Source organism: Natrix helvetica (assembly GCF_964273705.1).
Source record: "Natrix helvetica genome assembly, chromosome: 2".
Classification (NCBI taxonomy): Eukaryota; Metazoa; Chordata; class Lepidosauria; order Squamata; family Natricidae; genus Natrix; species Natrix helvetica.
This window is the reverse complement of record NC_138552.1, coordinates 266,760,232-266,774,655: the sequence shown is the minus strand read 5'-3', so window position 1 is coordinate 266,774,655 and position 14,424 is coordinate 266,760,232. Positions and strand designations below refer to the sequence as shown.

Sequence of the window (14,424 nt, the reverse complement as noted above, 5' to 3'; positions counted from 1 at the left end):
GCATTCATTCTGAAAAAGGGACAGAGTTATCTTTTTTCACTGTAATCTTATAGGCTATCTCAAAGTCTATGAAAAGCCTATGGGATGTAATTTAACAACCACTAGGTAATGAACCCTAGGCAACTGTTGTGGCTTTGGCAAGTGAATCACCCAAAAGAAAGAGGAAAAGTACAATGCAAGAAATGTCTGACTACTGCACAGTGGCAACCAACTGAAATTATTTTATTGCAATGCAGCAACAACATTCTACTACGAATGAAGTTGTTTGTTCAAGAAGTGGTGGGTACCAAGACCAACACTTGATAATATCTGAACAACTCACTTTCAGTTCTTACAAAAGTTGATGCTCTTTATGATTTAACCTGACTAGGTTTTCCCCATATTCTCTCTTCGTCTTTCTTACAAAAAGTCTGTAACAAGGAAAGAACTTATTCATAACTTGTCTGGAGAAATGTTTGCCAAATGACTGGGCACCAAGGTCAGACTTCATTAAACTAATTCTCATCAGTCCATTTAAGAACATCATGCTCTCAAGTCTCACATTGGGACAAAGTCATTACAGAGATACCTTGGCATCTTCCAAATAAGCTTTATAATTCTCTGCCTTCTTCCTACAGAACCCCACCATCTGTTATTCATGCCTTTGATAGAACTGCTCCCCTCCCTCATTATGCAGCTCAGAGAAGATTTCCTACACGGTCCACCCACCACTCTCGGAAACAGGATCTTTAACTGGATCTTGGTCTGCTCCAGCAAATCAACTTACTAGAGGGATTCCTAACCTGGGGGGGAAAATGAAGCAACAACCAAGGTTGCTCAAACTGAATTGTGGGAAAAACAAAATATCCATTTAAATGGAGGTCCACTGAATCCACTCATCTGAAAACCTTTTTGCATTATTCTGCCATAAAAATTGAATTTTATCAATTACATTTAAAAAATGGCAAATCCAGTACTATAAATTCCATTTTTTAGAAACATTCAGTAAATTATTACTACTTATTTTCACACTGCTGCCCATCTCACAAATGAATGGCAAACAAGACCTAAAGACAATAAAAACAGCAACAAACAGTAAAACCTACAGTGGTTGTTGACGGTATGCTATATTTGTTAAATTCTGGCAGTCGCAGAAACTTCCCCTTACCATAAGCAGGAGTGTTAAACTGGTAGCCTGTGGGCCGGATGCATCACACACAGGCCACGCCCATCCCAGCTCCACGAAGGGGAAAACGTTGCAATATATCATGTGACGGCAACGTGACGCAGTGAGTTTGACACATGGGCCATAAAGTATCCTTAGCTTTCTTTTTGGTCTTCAGTAGTAACAAAAAATAAATCAGGATTTTATTTGATCTGTGCAACTCTCCTTTCTACTTTCACTGTCTTGAATTCTGCATGGCTAACCAGTTCATTTTGCTGACATAACTGCTTCCAGCTGGTGATCAACAAAACAAAGGCCACCCTTTACTCATTCAAAGTAGGCAATGGAAACACAGTAAAAATCCTGGGAATCCATGCCAGTCTGGATTCCCAGGGAAAGAGGATATGTTCCATTATTCCCAGGGAAAGAGGGTATGTTCCATTTTTTGATAATTCAACGGCTTGAAGAAGTTTGTAAGTTATATCACTATAACATGGCTAAACCAGATAGCTTCTGCTGTAAAGTGGTACTAACCTTGAATTAAGCTTTTACTTGAAACACACTGGAAGGAGTTAGCAAACAGATGCATGTGCTACTGCACTGTATAATCTGAAACATCATAGACTTATGATGTATGATTGTACGACTGAAGGACTGGATGAATAAAAATCACCTCCTTGTGGATTACGTTTCAAGCTAGTCATCCACTAAACTCTGCAATGTGTGCTGAATGTCATCTATAGGAATGCATAAATCCTAACTGGATTTATGGACAGGACAGTTCAGGAGCAGCCAACTTGGCCCAGCAAACTAATCTCACGTTGCATAACCTCCCTAAGGTAGGTTCTACTTACTAGACCAACTGGAATAGATCGGCTGTAAATTCAATAGAAGTTTAAAAAAGGTACACTACTTCATTCTACAGTGATGTAATTTCTGAAATTCACTGACATAAGACATGGGAATGATTATAAGCTTAAATGGCTTCTCTTTCTTTTGCACGCTGTCTTGAGCATATGAAATTATTTGAATAAGTAAACATTTTAAGCAAATGTATGGAGAATCGCTATATAACCCAGAAACACCAAGTCTTGTGCCATCTTAAAGATTTACAAATGTATTATTGGACAGAACACAGTCCATGAACATTCTATTGAATGCCTGTTATATAGTCCTATGATAGACTATTCAGAAAAGAATACATCAAATTACACTCCATACATGTAATAAAATGGACTGTCATCCACAAAGGGCTTTGCTAATAAAATTTGCTAGTTTTTCTGTTGTTTGTGCTGCAAAATACTAATATAATCACCACCCTGGTTTCCATTCTTAGTTGTTCTATTGCATTGGCTATCGGGGCAATTCATGGGAGAAATATTTCCTTTCAGACCCTGCTTGCGCTGTTTCTACATATAGAAATCTGTCTGGCCACTATTAGAACCAGAATGCCATGCCTCTGGTCTGATCCAGCAGTCCTCATGTACATTACAAGTTGCATGCAATTGAATGAGTTCGTGTTAATTCTCCATTCTCTATTTATTCCATCCTCCTGTCAGTAAAGTTTAGATTGTAAACTCCTTGAGCTGAACAGCTAACTTTGGGCATTTAAATAACTTTTATGTTTCTCCTACATTGATGATTCTATACCAGTGCATGCTATTAATGGACACATTTCAGACTCTCCAACTGTTCAGCTAAAGCAGGCAAACTCTCTGTTTCAGAAGCAAGGCCACTTCCAGACCCAGATTGCATACCACCACATTCAGAAATATTACCTTTATGCTAGGTTAATGAAGCAAAGAGGAAAAAAGGAAGCACAGTGGCAGCAAATCCAAAGCAGAGTGTTAGGATTAGAGTTAGGTCACAGAAGACCGTGGAAAAGCACTCCAGAAAGGGATACTGTGTTTATCCTGTTCATTAGATGAATCTAATGAATTTGTTACCTCTGCCACGACCTTGGGACACTGACACAACACATGCAATGAGGGATGGATATCGTTGAAGGGTTAAGAAACAAACAGACACATAAAAAAAGGAAAGAGAAACAATGAATTTTCAGATTATGAATTATTCTTCCTGCTGAAAATGCTGTTGTTCAAGGACTCTTGAACTATTTGTGTGTTCTCTGGAATTCAGCAGCCAACTATGAACAGTAGGAAACAGGAAAGTATCTAAACATGAACAAAAGTATAAATACTCCTACTTGGCCCTGACTTCCCCTCCAAAAGATTTACCTCCTTTTTTCAAACCGGGAACCCTCATTCATACAACAAGGTTACATTATGAAATCTCAGCATCTTCCACATGGGCCTTGGCTCCAAACAGAACCACGCCCCTGCCCTGATCTTAAGGGGATCACACATTAACTCTGGACCAACAATGGACTTGATCACGTGTCTCATTAGAAGACTGATCCAAAATTTATGCCCAAAGATATAGCTGAAAATTGGGAAAGTTATAATTCCCTTCGTCTTTACAATAGACATACTTTTAAAAAAAACAAAAAACCTACCCTTTAAAAAAAGAAAAAAAAAGAGAAAGAGTGGGGGGGGAGAAATTAAAAGCAGAAATGAAACAAGGTTCTGGAGGCCTGGAGTGCTGGCAGTTGGCTGAGGCTGCTGAAGGCCTCAGGCCTCTACTTCAAGCTCAGTTTTGGTGCTGCTGTTGAGTGCTGCTGCACCGGGTAGCCTAGATTAGGGAGGACACAAGCAGATGTGGGAAGCTGGGCAGCCTTCCTCAGTTATCATAGTGGTGCCAGGGCTGAAGTTGAGGCTTGGGGCAGTGACAGCTGGCTGAGAGTGCTGAGAGCCTCAGGTCTCTACTTTAGGCCCTGACACAGGCCTGGTGCTGCTGCCAACGAGTGCCACATTGCAAGGCTAGTAAGCTGAGGTTGCTACAGCTTTGCACCACACACACACATAAACACCCAGCTTGTTCATGGCTTGTGTGCGTGGCCTACAATGGACTCCCATTCCCTGAAACACATCCTTACATTCCTCTTAACTGCCTGTGTGATCACTTAATGACTGCAACAGGAAATACCGGGATTGCAGTTGTTGAACAAAGCATTTCATTTAAAGATCAACTTTGCTCAACGGTCAAGATTCTGGACTCAATTGTGGTCCTAAATTGAGATTATACTACCTATAAAATCTAAATTAATACCACATAGCACAATTAACTGATATATTATAGTTTTGATTGTTAGAGTGGTTTGGGTATAAAACCATAGACAGAAAATAAAGTATGTCTTTTAACAACCACATCCCATATTGGGTCATATATCTTAGTTAAAACAAACACCTCAGTTTAGAAGTCCTAATCGTTAAAAAATAGGTAAACCAGTTTTCAAAATCAATTTTCCCAAATAGTTAAATTCATATTTTTCTGAAAAAGTGCAACCTCTTAAACACAATAAAGAAATTCACTAACAAACTGAATGCTTACTTTGTAAGAAGCAAGGCTGTATGGTGGATTTAGATCTTGGCGGCTACTCGATAGCTGAAAGAGTAACAATAAAATTGTGACTTTCAAACGGAGCCTTCAGTCTGCAAGACTTACAGCAAACATAGAGGCCAACAGCACACCAGAAGGTGAAGATACTTCCTATGCCTTCAGTAGGACCCCAATAGGACGTTACCAGATGAAGAAATGCTCCTTATCTTCCTACAAACTCATGGTGGAGCCCCTCTTTTCTTCTCTCCACCCGCTCCCAACTATGTCTTGGGAGGATTTCAGCTCTAGCATTATAGACTCACTCGATTGACATTTGGTGAACTGAGACTCTTCCGATAAAGTTTTCCCTTGCCTGTTAATTGTTCCTTCACAGCAACCTCCTGCAAGGAAGAAAACAGATCATTCTTTCTCTAATATCCATTTACAAACAGAAGCAAATTTGAACTGAATCAAGGGCAAGGAATGTTAGGCACTTCTGTAGGGACCATTGAGAACATTTATGCAAGTGACTGTTACTGGCTTGGAATGATGGAAAATGTAGCCCAATATATCTCACTGGAGACAGCTAAGACATGCACGTAATCAGAGACTGGAACAAACTGTCATATAAATGCAGTGTAATACTGCATGCAGACCTCCTTGGATAACAACATGAATCCAACTTTGGCATAAGATAACATTGAACCCACCCAAAAAACAATACACCATTTCCCCCCCAAATTAATGATCTAGTCATTATGTTATAATGATAATATGATGATATAGTAAGAGATGATTGCTTCCCCTTCCCTACAAATACTGAAAAGGCCCCTCTGCTAGTGGTTAACCCACTTCTGGGTTGAAAGTATTAGAACACAGTGGGGCTGATCCCTGTCTCCCATGGAAGGGGAGAATGCTCCTGTTTCAAAGCTATTACTCTAAAAATTTACAAACAGGAAAAAAAATAACAACGTGAAAGAGCCATTTACTAGTATAATTGTTATTTATTATTGATTAGACTAATGAAAATATTACTTATAAACAGTCTTTTTAAAAAAGATTACCCTTTGCTTGAATACAGTGAAGCTTTATGTATAAACATGATCGCTGCCCCCTATTCTATTTTCTTTGGAAATTGCTCTATTGTTCTGTTTTCTTGCTGTTGTTCTATTTTCTTTGTAAGTGAGATAAATAAATAAAATAATAAAATAGTTTGGTTCATCAACATAGGGGACCACTTTAGTTTTTAGGCCTTTAACAAAAAAGTTAGAGTAGATGTTGCAGTTCCACATCTTAAAGCTGGTGTATGGCTCCAGAAGCCTTCAGGATCATACATTTGAAATTCAGCACAATGTATTACTACTTTTTAAAAATAACATAAGTCCTAGAATCACAGGGTTATAGCTAGAGTTGGAACATAGAGAGCCAACACCTTCTTTTTAGGGCTCTTAGGCAGTAGTGGGTTGCTACCGGTTCAGACCAGTTTGCCCAAACTGGTAGTAGCTTGGTGGTCTGGGTCGCTGGAACCGGCAGCAACCCAGGCCTGCCACGCCCCCGAACTGGTTCTCCCGGTGGCGGCACCATCTTGTTTTTTTGCTTCTGTGCATGCACGGAGCAATTTTAGTTGTACTGCGTGTGTACAAGCAGCGCACCCCTGAGCCAACCGGCAATAATCTCTGCCAGAACCCACCCTGCCCTTGGGGCTAATCTTCAATGACTGCCAGTATCTGACAAGTTTCCTGGGATTTTTAAATGGGAAACAGATGAAACCTTCAGGAAAAGCCTTAGAATAGGCCAGTGATGGCTAACCTTTTTGTCGTCACATGCTGAAAGTGTGTGCGTGTGCACATGCTCACACCCATAATGCAATGTGTGCACCACACCCACCCACCCGCGTGTCCTGCCACCCTGTGCATGCGTGTTCCCCTTTCACCCTGCGCATGCAGGCACGAACCCCCCCACGCCCCATTTTGGGCCCGCCCCCCACGCTTGTGTGGTAGAGACCTGAAAATCAGTGGGAGGCACACGTGCATACGCGGTGGAGCTAAGCTGGGGTGACGGCTCACGTGCCTACAGAGAGGGCTCCACGTGCCACCTGTGGTGTGTTCACCATCACGGGAATAGGCAATGCCCTATCAGCCTTCCTCATTTATGATGTGGTTTCATGCACTTTGCTACTGAAGTGTACCCCAAAAATGACACTGTATCCTATAGCCTAAGAAAGTTTTCCACACTTTGTAGAACTTTCCCTTACAATTAACTAACCTGGCGCAACCGATCAAGGGTAAGGATGTTTTCTACCGCCAACACACTTCGAAGGTATTTTTCTATATGGACTTCTGAAGCAGCAGAAGCTGTGTCTTCAACATTGGCCGCCATTCTTGCTAATGCCTCACGTTCCTCTGCCCCCTGAGCATCCTGAAAGAGAAAGCCTCTCAAGTTAGCAAGCCCATCGGCACATGAAAAGTAAAAGAAACATAGGTCACAGGACATTTAACATGCTAAGCTATATTTGTGATGGCAAGCTTAGAACTAGTGGGGAGCAGAAATCCCTTCAAAAGTATCTCTGTATAGCTCAGGGGTCAGCAACCTTAAACACACAAAGAGCCACAAAGGTCCTAACCGGAAGCCCCTTGTTCAATAATGGAGCTGACCAGAAGTCCAGTTCCCCCACCATAGAGTATCCTCCTAGTGTGGCATCCTTTTTCCTCTGCTGACCGGAAGTCCGGTTCCCCTACCATAGAGTCTCTTTCTAGTGTGGAATATTGTTTTCTCTGCCAACCAGAAGTCTGGTTCCCCCACCATAGAGTCTCCTCCTAGTGTGGAATATTGTTTTCTCTGCCAACCAGAAGTCTGGTTCCCCCACCATAGAGTCTCCTCCTAGTGTGGAATATTGTTTTCTCTGCCAACCAGAAGTCTGGTTCCCCCACCATAGAGTCTCCTCCTAGTGTGGAATATTGTTTTCTCTGCCAACCAGAAATCTGGTTCCCTCACCATAGAGTCTCCTCCTAGTGTGACATCCTTTTTCCTCTACCTGTCCTAACTGAAAGCCCTATCAATTGTGGAGCTGACCGGCGACAGGGAGCTGCAGCAGAAGGATGAAAGAGCCACATGCGGCTCCAGAGTGGCAGGTTGCCAATCCCTGGTATAGCTGAAGAAATATTATCTCATTCTCTCTATATATCTTCTCTCATACACAGACATACTCCGAAATACACAAAATTGGCACATCTCAGGTAGACTAAAGACTGAATTTAAATAAGGTACTGAGAGTTCTTCAGGTTTTTTTATGTTAAGCGTTTTAAATACAAATGCCTTTGTGCGCTTCTTAAAAACTTTTTAAAAGCCTAGGTGCAGAAATGGGACAGAGCAGACTTCATAGGTATTTGAAAAGTAGTCATGACATAGAAAGAAACTGATCTGATCATTTTTACCTCCAAGTAACTGAAAGCATGTGTAGATAGATAGCATTAAGCACTAAGAAACAGGGTCTCTAACATGGCCCATGTTGAACTAGGATTTTGGAAGAGGTTTCTTCTTAGTTTTTCCTCCCCTTTGAAACCTCTATGGGAAATTGTCCCAATCGGTTGTAACTATATGTTAAAAACCCAACATGTGGATTCTCTTAGGATGTGATTTGGGAAACATATGGTTGTATACCCTATAACAGGGATTTCCAGCTTGGCAACTTTAAGCCTGGAGGACTTCAACTCCCACAATTCCCCAGCCAGCAAAGCTAACCCTAACCCTAGGGAATTCTGGGAGTTGAAGTCCACCAGGCTTAAAGTTGCCAAGGTTAGAGACCCCTGCCCTATAAGACTAGCAAAGGAAATTGGCTTGTATTTTCATGGGCATATTTAGAAGCAACATTACTTGATTTCCCCATAATATTCACCTCTGGGATATTTGAAACAATTTCAAAGGTGATGCCACAGCCAGGTACAGAACTCCGGGAAGACATTCTTCTCAGGAAACTCTGAGCAAAACCCTAGAGATGAAAAAGAGATCTTGTAGTTTCATATAAATCAATACGAATAACAGGCATCTCTCTTTCAGTAAGGTTAAACCAATACTCATATCAGCAGCAGATTATTTAGCATGAAAGGAAAGCAAACAACAAAAGATTAGCCAAAGGAAAGACAAAACAGAGCTATTTAATTTTTGGAAACCCCGTTTGTGTGGTGGACAATACTCCCTTGGCCATCTGCATGCCATAAATCAGTGATGGCGAGTGCCCAAACCGTAATGCACATGCACGCCGAACCCCTGGAAACCTGAAGACCAGGTGGCTGGTGCGTGCATGCGCATCGGCTAGCTGGTCTTTGGGTTTCCGGGGCTCTGGCGCAAGTGACGATCAGCTGGCTGGTGTGCATGCGCATACCGGAAACCAGAAGAGCAGCTGGCGACAGTGTGCATGCCCACAGAGAAGGCTCTGCATGCCACCTCTGGCACATGTGCCATAGGTTCACCATCACGGCCATATATGTTACAAATGAATGACCGGCTCATTCACTTTTAATAAAGCAACTTCCTTTGTATCCAGTTAAACATATTACTTTCCCGATCCTACTATCAAAATCCCCTTATGGGGGTTATATTCATACATTGTGAAATGACTCCAGTTTTGGAACCCTTTAATATTTCCCTCCCACAATGTGGAAAGGTGTGGGGATCTGGGTGGGTTCAAGCAGGCTTGTGTCCCATTAAAGAAAGGTAGAGAGGGGTCAAACATTGCTCAGGTTCCCAGGAAGTAAATACGTGGATTGATCCCAAATTCTTTATGCTTGATACTTGGATCATTATAGAATGCTGACAAGGTGACCGCTTAATTGTCATGCTGAGTATTTTTCCCCCCCTATGTATGTGCATATTTACTTGTGAGCTTGGAATTACTGGTGCTTTGAATTGCCAACAAGCCTGATTTCTGAATCCCAGGCCACAGGGATCATTACAAACAATGATTTAAGAGGATCAGTGACATTGTTTATTCTGACAGGAAGGTTCATGAGGTTAAAATCTTGACTCCTGAATTAATGCAGAGATGAGTCATCCGAAGTTGCTAGGTACTTGGGAAGGTTATTGATACTGTTTTGTAACACATGTTTGGATTGAGTATTGACAACAGACAGAATAGCTAAATAGCCCAAAGAGTTTAGCAAGCTGCATAGAAAAGACATTTAGAGAGAATTTATGGATGTAATGAACTACACCAACTGAGCATCTTTGGCATTGGTTATCCATGGTCAATGGCAGAGAGCATGCTTTGAAACTTTGATCTCCAACATCTCCAATAAAATGACCCATAGAAGCTGTCCCCCATTTGAAATTTTGGGAAACTGCTGCCAGCCAGAGGAAAGATAAGCCAAAAATCTGAAACAATATATGACTCCTCTTTCTATTATGGAAGGGCTATATGCCTGTGTGTACAAATGCATGTGAGACTCTTTTCTGGATTCTTTTCTAGATTAATCTCAGATAGTTTACCACATGAATACCTTGCTGTAAGGCCAAACAAATAGAAATTATCTCAAGCTTCTAAGAAATTTGTTGGGTATCCAATTTTAGTAGCCCAAGGAGAATATCACTGAGTATCCTAGAGTTATTACCCAGTTTCATCTCCTTTTCTGAAAAGACCTTCTCCCACTTGGGTACTCACCAGATGTGGGACTCAATCCCCAGTTGGCATGGCTATTGCTGAGAATACTGGAAGATGAGATCCACACATCTGGAGTTTGGAAACGGCTATCTTATGCCGTTATAATTTATGTGCTGCAATAAACCAGCAAGAATAGGTCTCCGGAAATGTTTACACAATCTGTGTCTCTTGTTTTGTTTAAGCATCTTCTTTCTATTGTCTCACCCCCCCTCAGAACTGAGCTGTTGGAGAGCAAGGCAGAAATAAACGAGGCAGATAAAGCACAAACCAAGAACCCAACAACAACATCAGTAACATTTCAACACACAGCAAAAACAAAGTTTCTATTACAAATGTCACCAAACAATATTGACTATGTGGGTTGATGAGAGATGGGACAATCTGCTGGCAGCATAGATTTGCTGAAGCGTGTTTTGCTAACATGCAGAAAAGCTCATTAAGGTACAACCTATCAAATACTGCCTATAAAAGTCACTGTGAGATGAACTATCTATTTCAGCAGTAAACAAGGCTGACAACATGAATGATCCTCAATACTTCAGCTTCTTGCACACACAGAAGCCATACAGAAAAAGATACTGGTTGCAAAAGTGATAATATTACTACCCTTGTGGAACCTCTATGCAGCATTCTAGCAACTGCCATGGAATCAGGAGCAAGGAACAATGAAAGAAAGGGAAAAAACAGTCAATTAGATAAGGAAATCTGGCTACAGAGAATACACCAGACTAAAGTCTAAAACCACTCAATAGATGGAAAAATACTATGAATTCCAATCATACTGAATGTAGCACTTCTTCCACCAAGGTTTGAGTACAAACAACTGGAGCCTAACTGATAAATCCCAAAATCTATTTAAGCTGTCACTGAAGACCTTCTGATAAAAGGAAGCTGGTTTTTTTTTAACTGAATACACTTTACACATTTAATAATAATTATACTTTTGCCATAGTACTTTCAGTCTCTATCATGTTGAGATATTTGATGGAATAGCACCCTTCAGAATCCTAAAAGTTACAGCCATGAATAATAATCTTAGATCACCTCTTCACTGCAACAATATGCACACTATTGATAGTATACTCTGCTCCCTACTGCCCAAAACCACAAAAACAAACTGAAAGCCTTTGCACATGAAGACATTGTGAAAGTACATCTGAACTCCAGCATAACCATAGTCAAGGATGCAATAAAGGATCCTAACCACTCAATCATAACAAAAACACTCTCATTTAAGAGAGATAAAAGTTCCTGCCCAAAATATTTAAGAAGCTTTGATATCAGTTAATATCAGCAGCAAAAAGATAGCAAAATGTAAGAGAATATAGAGTTTCACCAATCGTTTATCCCTTGATGAACATGCCTGGATCCTAAAAGGATGTGAAAATGACTATGAATTTAAATAGCTTTCTCAAAGAAAAAAGAAAATCTGAACCAATATATGGAACATAGCATCCATTAAAGTCTATTAAACAATTTCCCCCAGTCTGATGTCTTTTAGATGTATTTACAATTTCTAGAATTCTGGCAGGCTGGCCAAAGAAGGGGAAACATGATAGAGTAGAGTAGAGTAGAGTAGAGTAGAGTAGAGTAGAGTAGAGTAGAGTAGAGTAGAGTAGAGTAGAGTAGAGTAGAATAGAAAAACAGAGTTGGAGGGGACCTTGGAAGTCTTCTAGTCCAACCCTCTCCTTAGGCAGGAAACCTTATACCATTTCAGACAAATCCAATCTTTTCTTTAAAACTTCCAGTATTGGAGCATTTACAACTTCTGGAGGCAAGTTGTTCCACTGATTAATTATTCTCACTGTCAGGAAATTTCTCCTTAGTTCTAAGTTGTTTCTTTCCTTGATTAGTTTCCATCCATTGCTTCTTGTCCTCTCCTCAGGTGCTTTGGAGAATAGCTTGACTCTTAGCTAGATGCCCCTGAGATATTGGAACAGTGCTATCGTGTCACCCCTAGTCCTTCTTTTCATCAAACTAGACGTACCCAGTTTGTAGGCTAAGTGTCTGAATATTTATCACGTGACCATGGGGATTCTACAAAGGTCATAATTGTGAAAAATGGTCATAAGTCCCTTTTTTCAGGAATGCTGTAACTTCAAATGGTCACTAAATGAACTGTTGTAAGTCAAGGACTACAGGGAGAAGTCATTCCATTCTATATATTTTAACTTGGGATTTAAATGATCTATTTGGCTAGTAGCTATTGGAAGAAGCTACATGGATTTTGGCTTCATCCAGAAAGGTAATGGTTTTAATAGTGTACCTGCTTGCCATAAACATTGACGCAGATCCGCTTACGAAGAACAAGCTGCATTTCTGCTGGATGGCTGAGCTGTACTGCAACTCTCACGATCAGGAAGACTCTCTGTTCAGCCATTGTTCCTCTGCTAAGCTGTGCACAGTTGTGAACTGTGGAATCCCAGGAAGCTTCAGCTTTCACCTGCAAAATCATCCAGGAAAATAAAAGGCAGACTATAACCAGGCTGAAGTTATGGTATTACAAAACTTTGCACTCTGCCACTCTTAGTACCAATTCAAACCCAGTGGGCAACTCACGTAATAACTTTGTGCTTTATTTTGTTTTCCAAAAAAAGAGGACATCCCACATGTCTAAAAACAATTCATTGTGTTTACTCATGGAACGTACTATGAAGGGAGATGTGATAGACTACAATAACCCAATGGGTACCCAGGAAGGAGGGAACACATTCCAAGGAGTGGAGTGACACAAGAGATAGCATAGTCCAGAGATGGACCGTGGGAAGAGGAAGAGATTTATGATAGCCACTCCCTAGAATCTCACAGGGCACCTCCATTAATTTAGGGTAGAAAAGCTTTAATCTGGCAAGAGTCTGTCTATATCAGTGGTAGTCAACCTGGTCCCTACCGCCCACTAGTGGGCGTTCCAGCTTTCATGGTGGGCGGTAGGGGTTTGCTGTAACTCTGCCTTATAAATTTTATAAAGTAAAGATGCTTCCCTACTTTATAAATCACTATTACTGTGGAACCAGTGGGCGGTTAGAAAATTTTACTACTAATAGAGATACAAAAGTGGGCGGTAGGTATAAAAAGGTTGACTATCCCTGGTCTATATGGTGCAGTCAAATAAAGAACTGAAAGTCTGCATCATTGTGTTATGTCATTCTTGGACTAGGCCTGACACCCAAATGTAGTAGTGACAGGGAGTATACTAAGTTTTAGTTTGTTCAAATAAACGGAATAAACTAAATCACAAATGGTTAAGTTTCTGTTAAAAGCTTAAGTCAAGGATACCAAAAAGTGCATCCAGAAGGATACTGTATGTGTGTATACACATAAACACACGCACAAACACTATTCCCTACAATTCTTCAGGAGTATCTGGGCAGGGATGTCCAAGGGGTGGGGAGGGGGCATGTTTCAATCCAGACATTGAGAAGGTATAGTCAACAGCAGGCTATGTCTAGGAGAGAGATCAAAGGCAAGAATTCAATCTTCATAAAGAGGAGGGTTCTGCTGATGTGTCCTCAGCCATACGTTCACCAGAGTTTGGTCTGAAAGTGCTCTGAAGTTATGCTTGAACTATTCCCTAATATACCAACAATAGATCTACTATTCAGATGGTAAGGAATTCAAGAACATATAATTCTCTAAGTCAAAAATTCATATTTTTTTCCAATGAGATAATAAACCTCCACTGTATGTCTGAGCTCACATGATGGAATGGTCCTTCACAGAGCAACAATACAACCCTATGCCCAGAAAACCTACGTGTTGACCTACATTGCTAGGCTCTAACCTTTCTCTTTCACACTCTAGCTTTGGTATGCACTGACTCTTTTTGCTTGGAGAGCAACCCTTTTCTTCTCCACCTGCATTTATTTAAAGAAGAGTTCCCCAATCATTCTGGCTTTATGGACCAGCCCAGGGGAGGGGGGGGAAGGAATGATTCTGTACAAGTGGTAAGCAAGCACACCCTTGCGTGCACAGCTCCATTTGCATGAGTGGCCTGCCTCTTGTGTAAATGGAGTGGCCACACACCCGTGCTTACCTGCTGCTTGCGCAGCTCCATTTGCGCAAGCAGCAGGCACATGTGCCCATTGGTTGTGCAAATGGAGCACACTTGCTCACACTTGCCTGCAAGTGTGCAAATGGGGAATCCATCTGTGCGCTCACCAGTCACTTCCGTAGCCCAGTTCCAAAG

The 14,424-nt window shown here is 41.1% G+C and overlaps 1 protein-coding gene across 5 annotated transcripts in view; it reads right to left on the bottom strand.

Annotated features, from left to right (window-relative positions):
- KIF13B (kinesin family member 13B) overlaps nt 1-14,424 on the bottom strand; it is a 164,615-nt gene that overhangs the window by 22,858 nt on the left and 127,333 nt on the right. For 4 of the 5 annotated variants that reach the window (XM_081943777.1, XM_081943773.1, XM_081943776.1 and 1 more), the window contains 6 exons: nt 12,505-12,681; nt 8,478-8,570; nt 6,848-7,000; nt 4,906-4,983; nt 4,595-4,648; nt 3,091-3,111 (listed from right to left, as the gene is read on the bottom strand). In XM_081943777.1, coding sequence (XP_081799903.1) covers nt 3,091-3,111; nt 4,595-4,648; nt 4,906-4,983; nt 6,848-7,000; nt 8,478-8,570; nt 12,505-12,681 — 576 coding nt within the window. The remainder of the gene's footprint in view (nt 1-3,090; nt 3,112-4,594; nt 4,649-4,905; nt 4,984-6,847; nt 7,001-8,477; nt 8,571-12,504; nt 12,682-14,424) is intronic. The other variant, XM_081943775.1, reaches the window with a different exon arrangement.